This window comes from Pteropus medius, unplaced genomic scaffold (genome assembly GCF_902729225.1).
Source record: "Pteropus medius unplaced genomic scaffold, Ma_sr-lr_union100, whole genome shotgun sequence".
Lineage (NCBI taxonomy): Eukaryota > Metazoa > Chordata > Mammalia > Chiroptera > Pteropodidae > Pteropus > Pteropus medius.
The window spans coordinates 14,236,254-14,260,945 of NW_024351729.1; the positions used below are offsets into that span (position 1 = coordinate 14,236,254).

At 40.7% G+C, this 24,692-nt stretch overlaps 1 protein-coding gene across 6 annotated transcripts in view; it reads right to left on the reverse strand.

The window, feature by feature from the left end:
• Positions 1–24,692, reverse strand: part of KLF7 (KLF transcription factor 7) — a 79,559-nt gene that overhangs the window by 17,655 nt on the left and 37,212 nt on the right. For 3 of the 6 annotated variants that reach the window (XM_039844564.1, XM_039844565.1, XM_039844567.1), the window contains one exon: positions 23,928–24,561. In XM_039844564.1, coding sequence (XP_039700498.1) covers positions 23,928–24,561 — 634 coding nt within the window. Of the gene's footprint in view, positions 1–8,443; positions 12,730–23,927; positions 24,562–24,692 lie in introns of those variants that run through there. The other 3 variants (XM_039844568.1, XM_039844570.1, XM_039844566.1) reach the window with 3 other exon arrangements.

The window sequence follows — 24,692 nt, forward strand, 5'->3', positions numbered from 1 at the left end:
TAGGTGCTGGAATAAGTATAGCTGTTGGCAATTAGAATTTTTGCAATATGCAACCTGTGATCTCAATACATGTGTTTTTAGATACCACAGCATGTTTCCCATCAGCCAAGGAGTATCACAATATTTTGATTTTTCATTTAAATAAGAATGTGTATGGTATTCTAATATTTTTTCAGTGGGCTGTATGAGGTACAACTAATCCTCTCCCCAACAAAACAAAACAAAACAAAACTAAAAATCCCAAACTCTTAAGAATGCAATTCTCAAAAAACATACACTCACTTAAAAATGTAGACGTCAACACTCATACCTGAAGCTCTATGTTCTCAAGTTGTGAAGTAGGTAAGCATGACCGTTAGGGAAAACAAATGTTTTTCTGGCATCAAGATTAATTAAAAAAAATTTTTTTTTCTTGTTTTGTTTTTATTCTTTTTTTCTTTTGTTGTTACTGTCCAAGATTAATTTTTAAAAATTATCAGCTTTTTCAGAGATAAATTCAAAGAAAGTTTAATGTCAATTTTGAAATTTAAGCGTATTTTGGTGATTACTAAAGTGACAATAAAGTTAAAAGCTAGATATATACTAAATTTGAAGGAAAAAGTTGTCAAAACATTCACTATTTTTTCCTGTCAAGATGACAACTACACCACATGAATTTGTTTGAAAAAATTTGTAGGACATTTCTTCGATTTGATAGTAAAAGTATTACTTTGTAAGCCAGGTTCTCACAATTCAATTTCAGGTATTTAGGCAGGAGTTTGATTATTAAAAAATATGAATTTTAAACTCATAGCCGATCTTTGGTTTTGTATTCAAATGCAAAGATAGCTATGCTGCAGAGGACACATGCATGAGTAGTCTATTACTACCACAGTGACCAATCCATTAATTTTTGAGTCACTTTTAAAAGTTTAATTTCAGGAACGAAGAGAAAGAAATGTTTCTTTAGCGTCACACAATATGTTCCAAACTTAGTTATGTCAAAAGTACCACCATACCACCCTGAAAGTCATGAGATCTTTAATGCAGAAGTGTGTGCTTCAGAAATAAACCAACACAGAACAGGAACCCTGCCCCAAAGATGCAATCAGTTGCAGAAGTTGGCAACTCAGGGGTACAACTTCAAGCGGGTATGACCAGAAATCTACTCTTCTTGCATGGAGTGTGGTAGGAATAAAAAGAATAATTGTGGAGCACATGGCTTTGCGTGAGGGTAGGCTTATCTGACACCCACTCGGGAGGATTTGGGGGAGCCTAAGGGCAATGTGAGAGGACTAGGTATCTGGGAGTCATGAAAATGGAGGGGCATGGGAGTCAACTGGGTAGGGAGGGGAGGCTAAATCAAAGCTGACCTGCTCTGACACCCGTGATAGTCATCAATTGGTACATACCACATTGGTTGATGATGCCTAATTTATCATCCTAGGCACACTGAATTTTTCTTTTTGTTAACCAAAAATTGGAAAATATAAGTCTGAATCACTTACTGTTGGGATGCAAATTTAACTTTCTGCTACATATCTGAGATACATATAAAGAGATAGACCCATGATGTGAAAAACCCATAGGAGCAGTTAATCTAAAACCACCTCAGATCTGATACTGGAAGCTATCAAATGAATGGTTTGAGCAGCCTGATTTTGTTCTGATTAAGCTAAAGCTAATTTTAATTGTTACTCCCTGATTATACAAATGCAGATGGTGAAGAAGTGAGCTAAGCATATCAATATTTTATAAGGTAATTTGCCCTAAAATTAAAAAGCAAAAGAGGTAACTTTATCCTCAAGAAACCCAAACTGGATAATTTACATAGGGATGATGGAGAGATAGCCCTTCTATCTCTGGACCAGCTATGATTCAAGTTGAATAGATAAGGATCCAACTCCCTAGAGACTTCCAGAGGCAAATATTAAACCAGTCAAGAATTTAAACATCAATGTGTCTACACAATTCTCTTCCAACATGATCAAACACATTTTTTTCAGACAATGAATTTCCCCATTAGCTATAGCAACCCAAATATTTACCTTACTCTAGTAGGAACTCTAAAAAAAGTTACCCAAAAGAAAATTTTTAGTTTCTTATTCTGACAAATAACAACTTAGGACAGATGCTTTTCACATACCACTGGCTATGTGCTTAGGAAAAGATGCCCACATAACCATCTCACTTATTTTTCTACTCTTATCTACTCAGTGCTGTTTACATAAAGCCCTCACTCTTTAACATCCCTAAATAGCCCTCCCCAGCCTCTCCCACGTACTGGGATGTCCCCTACTCAGAATGTGTCTCTCTTCTACATGTTATGCCAACCTGGAGTTATTTCCTGCTCAGAAAACTACAGCCTTGTCTGAGTTTTTACCCTTTGGCAATTAGTTACTATTCTTGGGAGATATTTCTCTTTTTATGCCTTGATCCCTTGCCCTGCTTTTCCCCACTCACATTACACAGAAAGCGCATTAAAATTTTTTAATTTTACATCTCCAAATTATTAAATGCAATGAAGTATCCAATGTGTGTCCAGGCACTGGGCTACCTGTTTTCTTACTTGCCTCTTTGCTAATCACCCACAAGGTCTCACACAGGCTAGGGCACATTGTATACACTCAGTACAATGTCTGCTAATTAAGAGATTGGTGATTAATTAAAAATCAACAGTATAAAAGACTTTGTTGCCAGATTCTTACCTTCCAGATTCATAAGCCCTAACATGCGTTATCTATGAAACACTTCATTTCTGTCCACGGGTGTGCAGGCAAAGTCAAATACTTAGACTTCTGGTCTAATTCACTGATGGTAAAAATCCAGCCTCTCCAGTGTGACAAATTGAATTCGACTAACATTAATGGTTGGTTCTAATGCGTATGCAGTAGTGATACTGCTGCAGATTAAAGCTAAAAGAAGGACTGCATCAGAGGAGTTCCCAGGTTGGAAAGCCCGACGCATGTGTGCGAACGGCAGACACAAGGTCCAACGTGTCTGATAAATGCGTGTGTGTGGACATGCACGTGTGTCCCTAAGACTCTGTAGGCCCATCAGAGTAGGCATCCCAGAGGAGCTCGGTGTCGCTGAAACTTGAAGGGACAAGGGCAGCAGTCATTTCAGCGAGAAGGAACAGCATGCGCGAAAGCCCCGAAAAGAAAGACAGTGGTTTGTCACAGCTGAGGTGAAGGGTTGAGAGGAGTTGTTTCAAGAACAATCCGGAGAGGTGGTAAGACTCAGACCCACAAGCTCGCAAGGACAGAAGGCCAGGTTTAGTGACCTCAGTGTTCTCGAGGCTTAGAATGCTGGAGACATTAACTCGACTGGAAAATATATGCACATATTTCTGGTCCTTGTTCAAATCTTCCTTTAAGCGCTGTAACCTAAATCCTCTCGCATCCTTTCTGCTGCTCCACAATAAAAATTGGGAAGAAAACACAATGATTGAAGCCACCCGTGGAATCCACATCGACACACACATGAGCTCCCTCTCCCCCCAAATGTGCAAACGATTCAGCACAAACATGCTGACACTCACATGTAGAAACACCCCCACTCAATCTGTCAGCCTATTTACCTCTAACCTCAGACAGACTTAATTTTGTCAGTGCTAACCCCACAGCTACAAAATACTTTCTCTTCATTCTTCTACTAACTTTTTATTTGCTACAAAAATGTCAATGCAATTTTACACTTTGGAGGGGGAAAAAGTACAAGAATATTAAGATGTGGTTAATCTGATCCTATATGCTTGCTCACTCAAGTTATTAATTCCCTAGTCACTTCATTTTATCCTAATAATGCAATATTCTCACAAAATGCGAAATGTAAATTGTTTCTATTCACAACTTCTGGCATTCCACAGGAACCTAGTTTTCATGCTGTTATGTTGATTTTGTAATGTGCCACAAATTAGAATGAACTAGGATTTTTCCCTTACCATGTTATACGTTTAGAATTTTAGATCTCGTGTTTCGTGTTAAAATGTCTGCGTTACGGGCTAAAAAGAAACTGTTAAGACTAAGAGCAGAGCAGCAACTGCCAGTTGTCCTTCTATATTCCTTCTCCCCTTTTCTATAATGAGACCCCCCCAAATTTTAGTTGGGCTCCCTGCCACCCCAAATAAAGGCTCTTTTTTCAGGCTCTTTTGCAGTTACATGTCGACATATGACCAAGTTCTAGTTGATGGGATGTGAGTGGAAGTGACAAGTGCAATTTCAAGCTGTACTTTTTTTTATAGCTCCATGAAAACTAGGTTCCTGGAAAGCAGACCTGGGGTAGCCAACTTGAATTGCGTGGACAGGGGCAATTCCTGAAGGGTGGAAACCCTCAGGATGGGGGACCAGCGGGACGGAAGAAGTCTGAGCTTGTGACAACCTCTCAGGGCACAGCTTCCTGCGAGCTGGTCTTTTATGAGAAAGAAAAAAAAATCTTACATCTTCTTTAAACCTCTGTTGGCTTGGGTCTCTGTCACAAATAGTTTCATTTGTGTTCTTATTAATTCAAAGGGTAACAAAAACTGATGAATGAAAATGATACATACCCAAATGGTCAAAACTTGCAGTATAAACATTATTTCACATCTCGATTTCACTTCTTTTATTTAGAAAGGTCGCCAGAGCTTCTGTAAATGGTGTCTCATGTGTGCAAGTACAGCTTAGTAGGAAACACACACACAACTCACAATCAGGAGATCTGCGTTCTAGCCCTAGCTCTTCCTACTTACTATGCAAGCTTAGAAAAGTTACATATTGTGTCTCACTTCCTCCTGCACAAAAAGGGGCTAACAATGACCTCACAGGACTACGGTGAAGAAGAAAGATGATGGCCGAGCAAATGCTAGGTGATTGTTAAAATATTCCAAACAAAAATCCTTCTTTACACAAGGTGGCTCATATCAACACCCAGTGCCCAGATATACCTTCCTGGAGAAGAAAGGGGCTGCAATCACCTATTTCTAGCTAAGGTGGTTGGAGATCAGTATTAAGGTGTTAGGAGCAGGCTACCTCCTGAGGCAGGTCTTTCATTTAACAATCTGAGATGACACCGCAAGCCCCAACTCCTCAAATGGCAATGTGTCATTGATGAGACATCCAAAGGCTTCAGACCAAAAACCACAACCTAACACCATGTATAGAAAAACAGTCCAAAGCCTGTGTACCACTAAAATATGGTATATATCTCACCATGCCTCATATCTCATCCACTGAAGTATGTTTGGCTCTTTCTTTTGGATGTATGGATGGTAGAATCAAACCCTGATGAGATGTCTACATTTTCCTTCTCACGAAGATATACAAAATGTTATACACAAACAAACTAAATAACTGTATCTTTCCAGAGAAAATATCTTGAATGATCATCCTGAGCCAAGACTTATGGCCCAATTCCACCCAACCTGGATTGATGATAAGTGCTTCACAAATCCTGGGGAAGCGTGTTGATTACTATTTATCAAGCATTCATTATGTGCTGGGCACTACAGGACACTAAAGGCTTTATGTATATTCTATCCTTTAACCCTCTCAATAGCACTATGAGAAATATACTATTATCCTCCCTCATTTCATAGATGAGGAAACTGAGGGTCAGAGAAACTAAGCCACTCATCAAGTTTGCCAGCTTATAAGTGGTACAGTCAAGATTTAAACCTAGTCTCAACTTCAGTCCACAGGCTTAACCACCACCTCACACTACCTCTCATTTAACTGCCAACAATTAAAACAGAATACATGTTTACATCGCCTTTGGAAGTATTTTTGGATAAAATAAATCTTTTAGCTAGAAAGAATGTCAGAACTATCCTACCCCAGATCCCACGGTCTCATCTTTAGCTCATGATACTACTCGCTATAGGACCTTGCTGTGGGGTAGGCAGTCAATTCTCCTCAGAGGAGAATGATACCACTATCAATTTTACCAGTGTTTTTCCATTTTATTCCCTTTACTTTCTTAAAAAACATCTGTGTCACCTGATACGGCCATAGATAAACCAAAGATGGAAACCCCCAAGGCCAAGAGCAAAGCAAGGGCTTCATTCTCGGGCTGCCGGAAATCCCCGAAGGAGAGCAGGGTAGAATGAAAATGGCTCAGTGTTGGGCTTTTTCCTCAAACTCCTTCGCAAGGGTGAGGTTCTCCACCCTCTGCCACATCCTCTCCCACACCTTGCCCAGAAACTCAAAGAGAGGAGGATCCGGAGTATGTGTCCTACAGAGAGACGCACACAATGCGGATGGAGAATCAGGCAGGGGACAGACTGCAAGAGCTTAAAGACCTGCTTGGTCCAATCTGAGCCAACATATGGCTCCTAAGCACTTGAAATGTGAGCAATCGGAATTGAGATGCGCTCCAACTGTAAAATACATGCCAGGTTTTGAAGACTTGGAAAAAAAAAAAAAAGAATGTAAAATAGCTCATTAATCATTGTTTATACTGATTACATGTTGAAATGATAAGTTTGGATATACTGAGTTAAATAAAGTCTAGTATTAAAACTAATTAATTAGCACAACTAATTACTTTTTAAATAAAGCTGCTAGAAATTTTTAAATTATACACATGGTTTGCATTATATATCTATTGGACAGTGCTTTTATGGACCACGTTTAAGAATTTGGACTTTATCCTAACAACAATGGCAGCCATTGTGAGCTTTTAAGCAGAGGCATAACGCGATCAGATTTGAATTTTAAAAATATCGCTCTGGCTACAAAATTAAAAATGGGCTGCAGAGGGAAATAAGCTGATGTGGGGAGACCCTCTTAGAGACTCAGAAACATCTGGGAGAGACAAGATAGTGGCTGGAACAGATATGGCGTTGCTCCTAGCAGAAGAGACGGAGAGAAGTGAACAAATACAGAACAGTTAGAAAGCAGCGCCAACAAGATAAGGAAATTGATAGAAGATGGGAGACAGGAGAGGGTGAGTACCAGGAATTCCTCCCAGGGTTCCGCTGTGAAAGATGGGTGGTCATTCAGCCTCCACCTCCTAGTAATTATACAACTAAGTGGGGGGCGGGGAGGGTAAAACTGGCCCATCAAGTTACCCTGGGGTTGCAGTAGCCCGTCTGCAGGCAGTTCTCCTGCAAGGGGCATGAATCATGGATGCCCTGGAGACTCTGGAAGTAGTGCATGCTGTTCCAAAGTGCTTTCCTTCTGAAGAGCTCCCAGAATAAGTCAGTCAAGATTCTGCCAAGATAAGAAACACTTTGGAAAGCTGTCGGAAACGATGATGGTAATTGCTGCTAAGACCAGGAAATGGGCTGAAAGCAGAGCAAATGGGATGGGCTGTGGTGGAAGCAGGGAGGGGGTGGTCTTTGCTCCTGTGCTCCTTCCTGACTTCGTTCCTCGGAAATTCCAGCAAAATATTACAGAAGGGGTTTCGGAGTCAGACCCAGACTCAAAAGTCAGCCTGGCCACTTATTAGCTGGGTACCCCACGGGCTTCCTAGGCTTCCATTTTCTCCTCCCGAGGAGGGGATGGATCATCACAATCTACCTCGGGAGGATTCAGGACAAAGACCCAGGTACACACCAGCAGTCTGCCTGATTCGTGGACGGGGTGCCCCAAACTGGGACTGGGACTCTGCCTTTCTCCACCTTCCTCCTCCCCTCCAGAAAGGGGCGGCAGGTATGCATGAACCTCCCACTCTTCAGCTGTCTCACCTCTCACAGGTGAAAACACAACTAATCTCAAGAAAAGCGGAGCAGGCTGTTTCGGTGGAAACCACACAGAGAAAGAAACACCAAGCCTGGGCTGCTGGGACACGAGAGGTATGCTCCTTCTAGGGCAAGCATTATCATGCATAATTAAAGTGAAGCCCTGCTTATTAAAATAAATGAACAAAGGATGCCTCTGACATAGCAGCCACTTTTTAAATATTTTTTGGTTGTTTAAGGAGACCATTTTTTTCTCAGTTATGGCTCCTTTCAATTTGATCATCTTCAGAGGTCTCCCTATCAATTTGAGTAAATTAACAAGCCTCTCCTCCGTATGAAGCCATGAAGCCGCAGCCGTAAATCACGAATATGAGTGTGTGTAAAATTATATAGCATGGGCCCAGTGTAATAATAAATGCATTGATATTTTATAACTGCTGTTTTCCCACCTCTGAGCTATCTCGCTGCCTGGGCCACTGGGGCTCGCTGGCACTCCCCACCCACACCCGTGTACAGCGGTCTTGCTTTGTGCAGTTTTCCTGCCCCCTCGGCTCAGACCGCTATCTGCCAAACGCCAGCCGGCTCCTCTTTGTGCTGCAGCGGGCAAGGAATCACACCCACTCACAGCCCTCTGTGCAGCACGGCAGAGACACAAATGAGCAGGTGACCTTTCAAACCGTGGCAAAATGGGCCCTTGACCCAGAGACCTCCAAACTTCAGTGGTTTCACTGTCTAAATCAGCCAACTGAAAAGATCTATGTTTGCACAATGTGATTGTGTTTACACAAAGATTTAACGCCTCAATAGAGCAAAAGCTGTTCAGTTAATTTTAATTATTGCTTTATTCTCCTCACAACAGATTTTTAAAAATGTTTAACAGTGAGCTTGTGGTAATTGATCCCATAAGCTTTGTGCCTATGGTCCTTCTTGCTCCTGCAATGAGAGTAGTGGGAAAGATGTATGAAAGGTTTTCTTTAGCTGAAAGGATTCTTTCCAGTCCCTGACTTTGCTTATTAACCATTCTCTGTGGAGAAGATGGACGCCAAGGAAAACCACAGAAAAACTTCAAGATTTGACTGTGGGAGGGGGAACAGGACACACAGGTGGGTTAGAAAGCGTTCCAAATGCTTGGCAGCAAATTCTAAGTAAGCGAAAGGTGGGTGAATAGCAAATGGGGATGGGGGCTCTGCCGATCATAACAATTTATTAAGGTTATTTCTTTGGCAGGTAGAAGAAATAAAAAGGGGAAGTAAATTTGAAAATACAAAGATGCACAGAAACACAGGATTAGACAAAGAAAAATCTACAGGTGAACAATCCTCAAAAACTAGAGCCCCTCAGGGGTTATGTGTGCTGTTCCTTCTACCTTCCAGAAATCTGTCTTTTGCATTAAAATCTTTTCTTTCCTCCGATCTCTGGAAGACAATGCAAGTGCCCATCACTTGGAGGTTCCTGTAGATCCTTTTGGCAGAATGTTAGAAAGCAGCTATTCCTCACAGGTGCTTTTGTGAATACAGAGAGATCACTGCACACAGCAGCAGAATCTTAACCTGAGTTTGGGATCTTTGCCCATTAGAGAATTTATAATTCATGTATTGGGCAAGTGTTTGCCTCCTTAAGATATTTAACGCATCCATAAATATCCTCCAAAAAGCAGGACAAAAAAAAAGGGATAAAGTAGGACTATCTTTAACTGCACATTTATCATACAAATAAAAATAAAAGCATAAATTATTTGATCAAAATCCTCTAGCAAAACTCCAGTATACCTAAGACAGCAATGTGCAACATACATGCCAAGATCCATCCATCCATAGCTTCCCCTAACTTCTTCTCTAAGGCACCTCTGTTTGAATTTTCCAGTTTAGTGATAAAAGAGGACTGCTAAGGTGCATTCTTTTAAGGAGTCGGGAAGAACTTTCTGTTTACCATTTCTCTCCACGAATTTTCTAAGATTTACAAATATACTGGTATTGAGACATCATTTTGAGAATCAATATCTTGTATTTGTCTGCGTCTTCAAAACTAGCTTGCCTTCTTAAAATAGAAAAAAAGCAACTAAGATGAAGGATTCGTAAGCTCAATCAAAATAGACAGGATACAGGAATACACGAGACAATCATTCAGTTTTCTTAGCTATTCTGAATTTGTTGTCATATTGGACAAGAAAATAATTCACATGTTACTTAACATGTGTGTGAGAAAAGTAGGATGGCAAATATTAAGCTATTTATTTCGCTGAACCATAAACACAACTAAATTCATTTATATCCTGTTTTAATTTAGGCCTCCCCAAAGAAATAGATGAATTCTAAAGGAAATTCTGTTGAATAGGGTAGGCTCTACAGTTTGGGAGAGAAGCCTTTGAAAAATCATTCTCTGAGCTACAGTTTCCTCATCTGTAAAATGGGAATAAGAATATTTACTACATAGGTAAGTGAGGGTTAAATGAAGTGAGGTACGTGGAAGCGCTAGGTAAGCTATAAAGATAAATACAGGTGATATTACCATCGCTTACTTACTTGAATAAAGCCATAACATGGGGGCAGCCATTCCCAGTCTTGGTACCCAGCCTTGGCCTTGTCATTCCCAAAGCCAATCTAAGTAGGAATGCCTCAGCCTACCTTTTCTTTAGCACATCTGCTCTGGGATGCTGACTAAATAACCATTGCATTGTCAGGTCATCAAGATAAATATTGCTAATTCCCTACTGGGCCTAAAACCAAGGTCCTATAACAACTGTGATCCAAAACAGGGCACTTACCATGACCCCAGGAGGCCAGCTCACTAATCGCAGTCTCTCCAAGTGGCAAAGGATAAGCTAATCTGTGTGAAAGACACAGATGTCACGTACTCCCTACAGCCACATTCACATGTATGAGAAGAATAATGTCGGCAGTATTATCTCCAAACAGCAAGGACAATGCCACACAATTATAATAGCATATTGTCCATTGTATCTGGGGATGACACGTCTGACAATGTTATTTTCTATGCATGTGAATGCAGCTGAAAGGGCCAATGCATAATTCACATCTCCTGACAAAATGCAAGCATAAAGTATGTGTCCATTAGATAAGGCCATTTAAATCCTTTTACCTGAGGTGGTACCTTTCTCCCTAAGAACTCCAAATGCTTCACAGGACTTTCCTGATGGTTCTGGTGTGACCCAGAATAGTGAATGAAAGGAAATGCATTGAAGTAGCCCCTACTTCAATACAGTTTTCCCAATAAAAGTTCTATTTTCTGACTGAAGTCACTTATTCTCAATCTTATTTCTGCCCTAACAGTCAACCTTCTTTTTGATAACAAGGACATAATTGTTATAATTTGGTGAGGCTGCTATACATGAGAGGACAGGTAGAAATTGATCGTTAGTGTCTGGTCAGCTAGGCCCATTTCCTGGCTAAAAGCCTCCCTCCCACATACCAGCCTGGCAGCTCATGTGATTCAAACCCTTGCCTCAGCACAACCTCAAATTATTACAGGTCAGGAGCCTTCAGCAAGAGGGGAAGGGATGCCATTTGTAAACAGCCGCAATGGCAAACGGTCACTCTAGGAAGCTAAGCACCTAGCATAGGTGGAGGGATTTCCCTATTGTCACAGGGGGTTAAAACAGCACCTCTTCTACCACTCAACAGAAATAATAAATTATATAATTTTTATATTTAGTCAATTTTTTTAATGATCTTAAAAGGGAAGGCAAAACCTAGTTCATAGTCCTAAAAGGATGAAGAAATATTCTGCAAGTAGGAGGAGAGGTGAAGGACAGCAGAGTTGCATTAGGCCAGGGTTTCTGGACCTCGGCACTGTTGGCATTTGGGGCCCAACGAGTCTTTGTTGTGGGGGCTGTCCTGTGCATTGTGGGATGTTTAACAGCATCCCTGCTCTCCCTCCAATCACCAGATGCCAGTAGCAACCCCCTCCCCTTCCAGATAACCAAAAAATGTCTCCAGACATTGGCAAATGTCCCCCGAGGGGCGAAATCAGCCCAAGTTGAGAATCACTGCATTAGGCAACTAATGAACTCACATTTGGGGAGAACGGGTGGGCTAAAAAGCTTTGCTCTCCCACATAATGGCCTCTTTAACCACTGAGAGGGGGCCCCAAAATCCCCCTTGAACAGTCCTGTGACTTTCATGTTCCTGCCGGAACCTCATTAGCCTCACAAGTTCTCGAAGGGTCAGTGAAGGCCCGGCAGAGTGGATCGGCTCCCATGGTGAGCAGGCAGCCATGTGAGGCTGTGAGCACAGGGTGTCTGCCTGAAGGGCCGAGGAGCGCTTAATCCAAGGCTGCATCTGCCCCACGGGAGGGGCACCTTTTTCCGATTCGCTCAAAGGCATAACGTGGGTTAGCAACAGCCCTACTGGGCAGTCGGCAGCCACCGGATTTCTCTTTTGCAGGTTTGTCAACTGATTAACCTCATAAAAGAGGTAGTAGCTTTGTGTGGAAATGAGAATTAGCAAAGCAGGTTTTTGCAACTGAGGAAAATGGAAAGGTTGAAGCAGCTTCAATATCTCCTTTCCTCGTGTCCCAAAGAATGCTATTGCTTTAAACATGGAGCCATCAAAAGAATAAAGATCTGCCCGCCCAGGAAAGCATGAAGAGAGGAAGCTTGGAAGTGGGTAACCGTGTTTGTTCATGGCTGGGGCTAACCATGGCTATTTTCCCAGGTCTTACCAGAATCAGATACACAACCACACCCAATAGATGGGTGAAGAGTGGTGGACAAGAAAAATACCCAAGACATCTTTGGACTTTTCACTCCATGTCCTTACACTTCGGCAGATAGGGAAGATCCATACTACACATGGAAAGCTGTTATTCTGAAAATCTGCCATCAATAAAGACTAAACACTCAACCAATCAAAACTACCATCTCCCAAAGTCAGAAGATAAAACTTGTCAAGTGATGAAGGAATGCTCTGACTTCTGATGGTTCCTTCATAATCAAATGGCTAAGTCCTTTAATGGTGATTAACAACCAGTCCTCTTGATAGTAGAGAAAGTACTGAGTGATTAACAACCAGTCCTCTTGATAGTAGAGAAAGTACTATACCTGCTCCATAGTTACCCTCTGATAAGGTTTCCTTTTGCAGTTTGAATGCTACTAATGGCTAGCTGGTTTCCTTAATATCTATGGGACACTGCAATATTCTGTCGATCATCCTAGCCTAGTTTGAGGCCTTCTATCTATTTTAAGGATACTTTAAGCAGAAATGAGTCCACAGAGCCAGATCTGATCTTATAGCGGCAGGGCTTCCTGCTCAGAATATAGTTTTTCTGCTGCTTCACTTTCAATAGGAGATGGGAGATCTCATTAGTATGAGAAACCAGTACCAGCCATTAGCGTCAAGTAAGAGTTGCCTTTGCTAACTATTTCTGTGCACAGTCACACAACATGCTCCAAGTTTTCTCAATAAAAAAGCTCCTTCCCAGGGGGATGAAGCTGCCTCTTTAAGAGGCTCCAATTTACATACACTTTCTCAACCATTTAAAGTGAAACCTCCTTGAAGCATCACTTCATTTCTAAAGAATCTTCTTCCCCACACTTCCAATGAGAATTTCAATAATGATGAAGTGGAAACCTCTTTAAATAGGATACAATTATGTGGAAAGTAATTACATTTTTTTTTAATCACAAAACTGATTTTAGGTTTATTCTATATCATATTTGTTTGTTTGCTATAAGAAAATAAAGTATGCAAAATATGCATTATTTCTATATAAATGCAATACATCACCCAAAAATACTTGAGACATGTTCTGTGCATATCAGAGGAATGAAATCCATAATGCAAAGTGATGGGCCTAGAAGCTTCCCTTTGCTCCTTCTGATGAATAAAACAGTTGGGGAAATGCCATAATCACTTTTAATTCATTTTATTTCTGACTTTATACTCTGTACAACATGAAGAATGGCTGAAAAGGAATTTTGTCCATTTAGGAGATTAAGTGGTACCATCCTGAAGATATTAAAGATGCTACATTGTTATTAAGTTAGTAATTTTAAGGTTTACACAATTTCTATCAGTGCCCCTATCGAATATAGATGTGTAATAATTTGCTAGTTCTTTCTTAAGAAGGCTAACCATCACTTAAGTAATGTCTTCAAATACACTGTTTCTTTTAAACCATATTCAAAAGGTATTCAGAGAAAAGAAAGACTTCAAGATTCTAATGTGTTTTCATAGCTAAAGGATTTAGTTGAGAAAGCAGGATGAGGGGACGCAGGTGCCAGACATTGTGTAGAATTTGCACTTATGCTCCATTAATTGCCAGCATATCTTCTTTTCCCTCCTCCCCACCCCCCCTTTAAATCCCTCTGGAAAACAGCAGAGCAGCAGGCCTAGACTGGTACCCAGCAGCAACACCAGAAGCAGAAGTAGCCAATTAGCCTCCAGAATACAAAGGGGGGGGGGAGGGGGAAATGATGCAGTTACCTAGCAACCAGAAAGAGCAGAAACAGCTGTGTAGCAGGCCCAGGCTGGTACCCAGGCAGAAACAGGATAGCCAATTAGCACACTGTATTTAATGCTGATGTGGTTTCCTAGTAACAGGCTGTACAAGTCTGTCTGTTGCATTTTCTCTCACTTCCTCACATTTTCCTCAATCATACACAGTATTACTATTTGCCCTAATTACTGTTTCTCCACTGCTTCAAGCGGCCATTATTTTGTCCCCAGAGAAATTGGAAGAACTCAGAAAAAAATCTTCTGTAATGACAGTATTTAGTTTCAAATTCAGATTAGCTGTAAGACTTGAGACACTAAACAACAACAACAAAGAATGAGAAAAACAAAAAAGCCAGCAAATTGCCTTCTGCCTAAATTTCTAAGTAGCCTATGGTACCTTTTCTATATGCTAATATTTGCACGTGGATGAAGCAAAAAAATTTAATAATACATTCTATCATTATGCCATACACACATTTTCGAATATGCTGAATCCTCTGTGTACTTGAATTTATTCATATTGATTTTCCTACAGTCTCTCCTGAACACTAGGAACATAAAATGTCTTATTACCTTTATCAGAGAAGGTAGATGTGTCTTTTGTTGCTCTTTTAAAAATACCAATATGAGTTTCAACAGGCTCATGACCAATTGAGAATTCAATATGAAGAATCATTATTTCCTTTCTACAATAGAAACTGAGTACAGGCGAAGAGTGTGTGTATCCATAGTGAGGGTATTCAAACACCATGTTAAAAGTTCATAATCACAGTAATGAATTCCAGTGAAGTGACATTAAGCCACACAAATTCACAAAATGAAGACAGAAAACTTTAAAACAGGACTACTGCACAGCTATTCCAAAATTTTCCCTATTTCATCTTGCTACACTTGTATATACTAGAATATGTACCAGAATCAACTTTTTTGTTGCCTTCTATTCATCAGAGCACAGATTATGTAATTCTGCATGTTTTAGGGCATCCACTAGACTCCTGGGACTTCTCTCACTTAATCGTGGCTTCAAAATCAGAACAATATCTATAGTCCTTCTTAGAAAATTCCTCTGATGTGAAAACAGGAAGGGCCCCGGAGGAAGACACTAGACACCATAACACATCTAACTAGGCAATACTCTACCATGAAGGAAAAGAATGTTCTCCAGTGAGGGTGGCTTCTGGCTTCCAGACCCCAACAAAAGGATCAAGGGTTTTTTTGTTGTTGTTTTTAAATCAACTTTAGCTTACCAAGTGAAATGGTTAAAACTATTCTATCACAACAAATTTGAGTTTTTTAAAAATTTTACATTGCTTGCCAGAAAACAGTATATGCGATACTGTTCTACTTTACTGAATTCCATAAATTAAAAGTCAATTACAGTCATGGAAAGAGGATACATTCTGAAGGGAGAAACAATAATAAAAGTCTGAGTTGTTTTATGATACCAGAGGAGTGGTTTATAATATGAGTTTTAAATTATTAATGCATTTTATTTTACAAACAAAATAAAAGGGGTCTAACCTCAATGCAGATAACTTTTGAAAAGAAGAAAGGAAAAGATGCAGAGTCCAGATAAAAACGGGGTCTGCCAAGCAGGTTTGGTTTAGGGCAAAGCTGGACTGAGGTTCCATAGGACTGGTAATGGGACACCCTAATCTACCATCTCTAACAGCTTATGAGGTCCAATCATGGGTCAATCCCCAACTCAGAGGGTAAAGGAGAAGGTAAGGTGAACAAAATCATGGGACAGACCACGGTAAGCGTATTCTCACTGCCGACACAAACAATTTAAGTGGTTTGACCTCCATTACATAAGCTATTGCGGCCCTTACATGGACGACTGGACATGGAAACACTGCAGGAATGCGAAACACTCCAACATCGGCTGGCCAAACAGCCGGCACATTCAAAAGTTACTGTTGATTATTCTGAATGGCCTTGCTTTGACTAACATTTAGCTTAATAACTGTCAAGTCAATATATTACTTTTTAAAATTGGTTGGAAAAAAGTTACTCTTAGAAAATGCAGAAAATCTAGTAGAAGAAAGGGGGAAGGGGGGAGTGGAGGCAGGGAATGCTTTAGCTTCCAACACACCCCCATCTTTTCTCCCTACTTGCTTGCAGATTCCTAAAATTCCATTAACAGTTTCCTATAATTGAAGATTTAAAAAACTAATAATAAAAGATGCCAATGTTTTACACTGGTTGATGGATGTGTTATCTACCAATCAACAGTGTATTGCTACCAGATCCTTTCTGATGGAAAAGAGTGAGGTAAAGGAAGGCTTCTGAGGCAGGATGTGACTCAGTACAGGAAAGCAGCAGGTATGAGTTTCTTAGGTGGGGCATGAAGAAGGAAGAAATGAAATCTTAGGAAAACAGGTTTACCCAGGGCCATTTAGTTCACCTCCATTAGGGTGGGGACAAATCCAAGTTATATGGTTGGAAAGGGCCAGGCTCTCCTTTGGTATCTAGGCAGCCAGGCGGAGCTTGGGTCCCATCACACAGACGCCCACGGTAGGCTGGGTTCCCAGACTTCTATTTGCTTATCAGAATTAACTTCCTTATATGAAAAGTATGTTTCTCATGATCCAGTGTCAAGGTTTTAAATATAATTTCTACTAAATTCAAACTGAATACTTTTCAAAGAAAGAAACCCTGTTTTACAAATATTGTTTTATTGGCTCTTATATTTTAACTAATTTTTTAAAAGAATTATTTCAAAGTTGTTTTTTTTTTTAAAAAAACGTGCTTTTGTTTTTGTTCTTATTTTTACACATAGATTTTCTTAAACTCCTCTTTTATTTTCTGACTCACACAGAATCACCCCATTATTGTTTCAACTTCAGGAGACATAAGAAAAGTACTGCCTACAACCAATTCATTCTTATATCATCTTAGCCTGCACACGTTACAAAGCTCCATTTAACTCTCCTCAAACCTCCTAATATGTGCAAAATAACCAAGATCATCATGGTCACTAACATTCTTATTATAATAGAAACAGCCTCTGTACATTATCTATTTACTAAAGGGAACGGTTTTCTTTAAAGTTCACACTTGACCCTCCCAATGTCATTCCTTCATGTACACAGACTTTCTATCACAGATGGCCTAACCTTCAAATCTTCAAATTCATAAAATTCTATTACTTCCCCTGTCTTTTCTGAAATGAGAGTCCTCTTTTCTCTTCCCTCCCTCTTGTTCCCACCCCCAATCCATGCTCTGTTCTCTTTTGAGATGAGGTTCCAAATATAACGACTTTATAAAGATATACTTCAGGCTTTTCATCAAAAAGCAACGTCCTCAGAGATTGGGGGAAAAAAATAGTGTCTGGTATAGTGAGTGTTCAATAAAAATTATTCATGATGAAATACATATTAATTTCATGTCTGTACTTTCTCCTCCATTTTTTAACACGTTTATTTACTGTGACTATCAATTATCCATTAAAAGAACATCTGAAATAGGCACCTCACAAAACCTACACCAATTACCACATTACAATGATAAAATAAATTATTTCTTTATTTTATAAATAAAGCTTGCTGTGTATTTGCTAAGTTTGAGCCATTCTAACAGTATATGTTTACCTCAATTTATCCTCATAAATGTTAAGAGCTAACATATTGCTAAAATTATCATGTGGTGAAACCTGAAGATTTTCTAAATTGTAGAATTCTATCATTTGTTTTCTATAACCTCATTCATACCCTTTCTTTTACAAATTCTCTTAAACTCTTGAATATGCTAAATCCAGGCTATCAAATGCTCCTATTAAACTCCATCCACCTTGTGAACTGAACAGTAACCCTTATTCTAGTTTCCATCCCATAATCTGGGTTTAATGAGTTTCTGCCTCAATACATGGATAAACTCCATTAGCAGCCATGTGTCTCAGCATATTAAAGCCCTTTCATGTCTTAAAATTGTCCTATTTCAGTTGCTATTGTATAAATTCAAAGAATTCTTATCTATGGCACCAAGGAGCTTGAAAGTGGTCGATGGGACCCCTAGAGTTCCAGACTAAGGTATTTAATTTTGTCCTGTTGATATGCCTGACCTTGAATTAGGGCTTCTATTTATATAAATTAGTGCATTATCACATTGGCATCATTTTAAAAGATGAACAGCATCAATACATCAATTTCTGTCCAGAAAGAAAAGAGTGACTTTTTATCTCTGAATCATCCATGCTGCTTCTGACCCCTGAAAGGAGCCCCTACTCTCGCTTAACACTCTGTCTTTAGCACCTCTAATCTCTAAATGGCCCTTCCTTTCTCCTCTGCTAGTCACTCCATGGCACAACACCTGACATCAATGGGCATTTAATACCTACCTCTTTATGGAATGACTGAATGAACAAAGTAAATAAGAAGCAAGATGCTCTATTAAATAAGGTGCAAGCCTAACGCACAGGAGATATTGGTCAAATTTTAATTCTGCCCATGGTGGGTTACATCACTTGAGCTAAAGCATTTTTCCCTTTTCGGCTCTCGGTTTTTCCTATATGTGATAATGCTTGCCTGTCTTATCTGTTCTTCTTTTGTAAGAAGAGAGTGTTAACATTTGTCATTTTAATGAGTGTATTGGACTGTTACAAGAAAGTCTCTCTTTAATCCTAAGGTTAAAAAAAACGGTTTAACAGTAATGACCAATAACAGTAGCTATAGCAGTAAGAACAGTGAGCTGGAAATGGAAGACCATTCCTTTGGAATTTCCTTGTTCTGAGTCTTAGTCACTTGAAAAAGCAATATGTTTAAAGACTCTACCAACTTTCATCTGTTTAGAAGACACTTAAAGTAGTTTTCATTGTCAACTTGTATTTAAACTATAAGTTCCTCCTAATAGTAGGTCATTAAGAAAAATATCTCCTTTACTTCTTTTTTCCTTATTAGTTAGCATAAAAGACCTTAGACTGGAGCACTAGTGTTTGTTTAAATCTTGGTCCAGCCACCTAGGAGCCACGTGAAATTGGACCAAGTTAGTTGACCTCTCTGGACTTTAATTTTCTCATCTATGAAATAAGAATAGTACCTATGTCATTAGATTAACACTAGGATTAAAAGAGTCAATATTTGTAAAAGACTTTAAAAATGAATAGCAAGTACTTTATAAGTAGTGGTTGAATAAGTAAAATAACGTGTTAAATTTTAAACTTAAAAAGAACTTCCATTATATGTATAAAATAAGCATTGAAACAACACCTATCTTTTGTCTGTAATATTTTCAGCCACCTCTTCATTTGAAAACAAACACTTTCCCTAAATCATAATTAAACTTGGAGATCACGCCACGTTTTGATTATGACCTGTCCTGAAGCAGACGTAAAATGCTAACTAAATCGCACACTTTCCACCTGAAAACATACCTTTACATCCTTCAGTGCAAAATCTGGAATGTCCTCATCACCACCCACAGATAAGACTATAGCAACTCCAGTCCCTAGAGAAAGCTCTCCAAACAGCACATGTCAGAACATGGCCTCTATTCTCCCTCCTCTGTGACCGGCAACCAAAGATTTCATTGCTGGCCTTTGTTATGACTTTACCAATATGACTCACTCTTACCAGTATAAATGTGAACATGCTTTTATATGAATTTCTGTATTAGAAAAGTCTGCTCGTTTAACACAAAGCACCATTTCAATCACAGGTCTTTTTGGTTTTTTGTTTTTGTTTTTTTTTAGCGCAGACATGATTGAGAAGAAATGTGAAAAATAATTCTTTTCCTTTTTGCATAGAATCTACTAACATTTTAACAAATCGATTTTTGCTGAAAATGAGAATAATAGAGTGACTTTTTGAATATTGAAAGTGACGGTTTCCCTTGCATCAAAATATAAGGATTATTTAGCTGACTTAAGAAGATGAATAAAACTATGATCATAATGGTTGAATTACTGAAAAAGAAAAATATATTCTACAAAGACCAGAAAACAGAGTGGGAGAGAAAGGTCTGTAATAGCTTGGCTGCTAAAGGACATTTTTATGCTCATGCCAGCACTAAGTGCTCTTCCCAATGAATAAACCATATGTCCATTTTTACATGCTTCCTTTCACTGAGATTCTGCTACTTCACAATATTCCCTTTGTCTCAGTCCCTGCCTCATCTTCTTCCACCACCCCACCCCCAGCCCCCTAGATCTCCATCCCTAACTTCACCTACTTGGGTAACCAGTATTTGTGCCCTAGCTACCAACTTGAACATCTGCTATCTAAAAAAGAAGAAAAGAAAAAAAAAAGAAAAATCACCTCCTTGCCTAACATCCTCCTGGGCAAAAAGTTTAAAAGATTCAGCATCTTCAAAAAACAGCCACGGGAAGGTTGCGGGGAGGGGGAATACCATTTCTAGCTCAGTAAATTCTATCTACATAAAGAGTAAATGAATAAATAACACTTTAAAACTTCCTCAATGAAAGCAGTCCCACATCACCAATAAAGTATTATTTTTGTATAGAAAGAGACCCACGGTTTTATCTTATTTCATTTTTGCAATTGTGTCTCTTTTGCAACATATTACCATATAGAAGAGACAGAGCATATATGTAGCTCTGGAGAACAAAATGCCAGTATGTCCCTTCCTTCTCCTAGATGTTTTCTCATCTTTTTTTTTTTTTTCCTGTCCCAAAACACTACCCCGACTGAAAGATAAGGAAATATTTCTACTGAATTAAAGTGAACCCTGTGTTAAAACGCTTGCCTGAATCCAACCAGAGTCCATTTTTTAAAACTTTATTTCAACATTTGGTCAGCAGCTCTCCCCACTCCACTCACTTATATCAGCAGATTCTTCTCCAGCCCGAATTCCCATCACTATACACCTTTGCCCTGAAGCTTTTACCAGTCCATTTCCTTGATATGTTTGCACTTAATTTGATTCCCTCCTTCATGCTTTTTTCATTATTCTTAGTTCATCCACACCACATAAATTATCACCTTTGTTTTCAGTTCCCCATGTGCCCCATTCACACCAATTCCAAATAAATACTTCTGATTCTCATCTATTTAATCCAAATTAATTTATATTCCCTCTCCCCATCCTTCCATCCCCACCCCCACTTCCCCTCCTGTCTGTTTCTCTTTCTCATAGCACCTACTTTTCCCTCCATGCTTGTCTCTGAGGATACAGAGATGCTTCCTGGGTTGTCATCGGAAAGCCCTGCTCTACGTTACTGCCAGCTTCAATGGGCCAATGTCTGCCCGCCCAGTTTCACCCTCCACAACTGGTGTCCATGAGCGTCATGACCCCCACACTGAAAGTGTGAAAGTGAGGACAGAAAAGCTTCTTGCTGGTATCTAACTTTGGCTACCTGGCTTATTTCTAGTTTACATAAAGTTTTTTTTTCTCCCTGCCATGAAATCTCCGCTAATCAATATCAACAGCAATAGTAATAACTGCCACTAACCTCACTACTATCTTTAATGAGCTCTTACAACCTACCAAGTATTTCATTTACAGTTACTCATTTAATCTTCCAAGTAATCTAGGAGATAAACACAATTATCCCTATTTACAGATGAGAAAACTGAGACTCAGTGAAGATAAATAACTTGTCGGGGTCATAAATCTAGGTAGCGGTAGAACCGGAACTCGAACCCAAGTTCACCTGAGGACAAAGCCCCGCTCTCAACCCTCTGCAGTGCTGCCTTGTCATACTGCATGGTGCCTCCCTGAGTGAATTTCCTTCGTGGAGGAGGCTTGCCACTCTGTCCACCAAAGTTAAGTGGTGACAGGTTCTGGGGAACACAATGAGCTACACCTTGATATTCGCTCTGAATAGACAATGCCCAAGAAACAAAGCACCAAATAACACATCTCTCCAAAAAGTTATTCTTCTGACACATCTTTTGAGAAGAGGAGATGAAAAAAAAAAAAGGAAATGCTCTGGACTGGCCCCTGCTCTACCCCTGGTAAAAAAGAATCCTGTTTCCCCAGAGCTGTCCAGCCGCCACACTAGGCGGGATATAGCCTATCTTAGTGTCAGTAATTCAGAAATGTGCCCCAAATCATTCATTCCACATCCTGAACAAAACTCAACATTCTCATCTCATCCTGCTTCTTCTGGTTTCCTGCGGGAAGTGGAAGATGAGTCACGACTGAAGCCTGGGAGCACTGCAATGTCCTGTCATTACTTTACTCATTGTCTGGAGAAAGAAACAACCTTTGGGACAATATCAAAGAGAAATAACACTGATACTAGGAAGCATCAGCCTTGGTGGATGTGGAATGGAGAATGTGAACCCAAACTCTGATGGGAACCTGTGAGTGGGATGCTGCACCTGAGCCACAGGGCTCAGAAGTCAGGTTCGGAGACCTTCCCAGGAACCAAGCAAGAGCCACAGGGAAACGAAGTTCAGCATTAGACACGTACATGCCTAAGTCTTATGTTGTGAAGAAGCAATGCCAGTCCTCGCTCTTCCATGGAAACGACTTTGCAGTCAAAACGGTGGTTTCCCCTGGTCACATATTACACATCCCTAGTTCAGGGAAGTTCTGTACTGAACAAAGACATTTCATGGACCGCCAGGACATTAGAGCTGAAAGGGGCTGGAAGAGCCAGATTGTTTGACAGGTGCAGACAATGAAGCCCAGTGAGGTAAAGGGACGTGCTCTAGGTCACAGAGCTAGTCACTGGCAGAGTTCTAACTAGAACCCAGTTTTTCTGACTTTCCAGCCAGTGAACTTTGAACTGCACATTTCCTTGGTGGCACAGTCCACAAACCATCACAGAGCACCAGGAAGACGAGCAGCGAGCCCAAAAAGAACTCCTGCCAGACACCTCCCAGCTCAGGTTTGTCACCCACTCTCTGACAATACTCTTATTCTGTTGCTAATACTTCTGGAGTTTTCCCTATTCAGCTAGTACTGTGTAAGCAGTATGAGAAAAACATACAGGTAATACACTATTGGGGATTTATTTAAAACCCACCGATGACAGTAGTTGTTCCTAGGATGCTAATACCAAGGAGAGATACCAGCCCTAAGCTTCAACCTTAAAGGACAGAACAAAGACCAGTTTCAAGGCAAATGCCAATCTCAGCCTTTTCTCTGTAAACACCACTCTTCCAAATTACCCCACTGCTCCAAAGATCAATATGATTCCTGGGAGTCACTACAGAAGTCCTGAGTAAAATATAAAGTCCCTGTCGGTCCCCACCCACCCTTACCACACACATGGCGATGTAATCACTTTAGCAACTTCTCAGTAACAAGCTCATTAAAAAGCCATTCTGCCATCTCTCCATAAAGCACGCGCCAGAGAACAATGCAAAAGAGGAGATGCCAATTAATTATAGAATGATCACAACTAATGAACTCTGAAACCCTCCTGCTGTTGGTGACTTTGATGAAAAATCAGGGATGCTGGGAAGAGAGGGAACGGGGACACCCCGGCTACCTTGTTTAACTGTGAATTCTTTCAAATGTACCTCCTCAGATTCCAGTGCTGATCAAAACTACAGCAGAACTACACTCATAAAACAATGAAAAGTGTCAGGTACGTGACAAGTGCATGTATCACATACGGCTGTGGGTCACACTACCAGAGCCCCCGTTTGGGCATCCTCAGAACTGGGCGATCCTATGCTGTGGCTGGCACTACCTCTGAACATATCTCACAGCCAGCGAGTGACAAACCCATGTCCTGTGCTCAAGACGTCCGGATATCGTAAGGTAACAAGTGAGTCATCTGCTTCCCCACCCGGGCCCTCCTGCCTCTCTGTCACCTCCTAGTCAGCATAGATGCCACTTCTTGGAACAAAAAGAAGCCCTTCCCACCAGGAAGCTAAAGGAGGAAAAAGAAGAAGCCACATGCGGCCGACTTGTACCACTACCTGTGTGAGTCCTCTGATGGGCCTTTAAGTGGGAGCTTTTTGTATAAACTTTCCGGCACCCGTTAAACTGACAGCGGTGAACCCTCTTCTTGTTTTCGGGGCATGCCTCAGCCCCTGCCCCTCCTTGTTCACTGTCGCTCTGTCCACTCTTAACTGTCCCAGCTGCTGCCACGGCGGCTGCCGCTGTTGCCACCCCTCCCACCTTTACAGAGCTGAGTGCAGCCTTCTTGGCCACCAGTTTCAACGTCACCGTGCCATCCACGGCTGAGAGAGTCTGTGAGGTTTTGACCAGATGGCGGCTGAGCTCAGGGGACGATGGGGGCGTTAATGAGGTCACTGCGTTGAGCTGGGCCTGGTTGACGGCTGTGTAGCTGTCTAGAGAAGAGCTGGTTGGCTGGAGGCTGAGGCAGGTCTCAGATAGCAACTTGTCCCGAGAGAGCAAAATGTCCACTGCCGAGCTCTTCTCGCAGATGGCTGCTTCCACAGGGAGCAGCAGGGGGTCTAAGCGCCGGAAGCTCTCCTCAATGCACGGGGGCGGAGAAGCACGGAGGAAACAGTCCAAGTCCTCGCCAAAGGTCTCCGAAATCCTCCTAGGCTCTGTCTGTAGGTAGCGTTCCAATTCAAGGCATGTCTGCAGAGGGGAAGGAGGGAGGGAGAGAAAAAGCCATCAGAGGCAAAGAACACCATGAGGCCACATGTTGACAGGCAGAGCAGGAAGATTCAGAAGGATACTGAGAATGGTTTCACTGCTCATATCTGAAA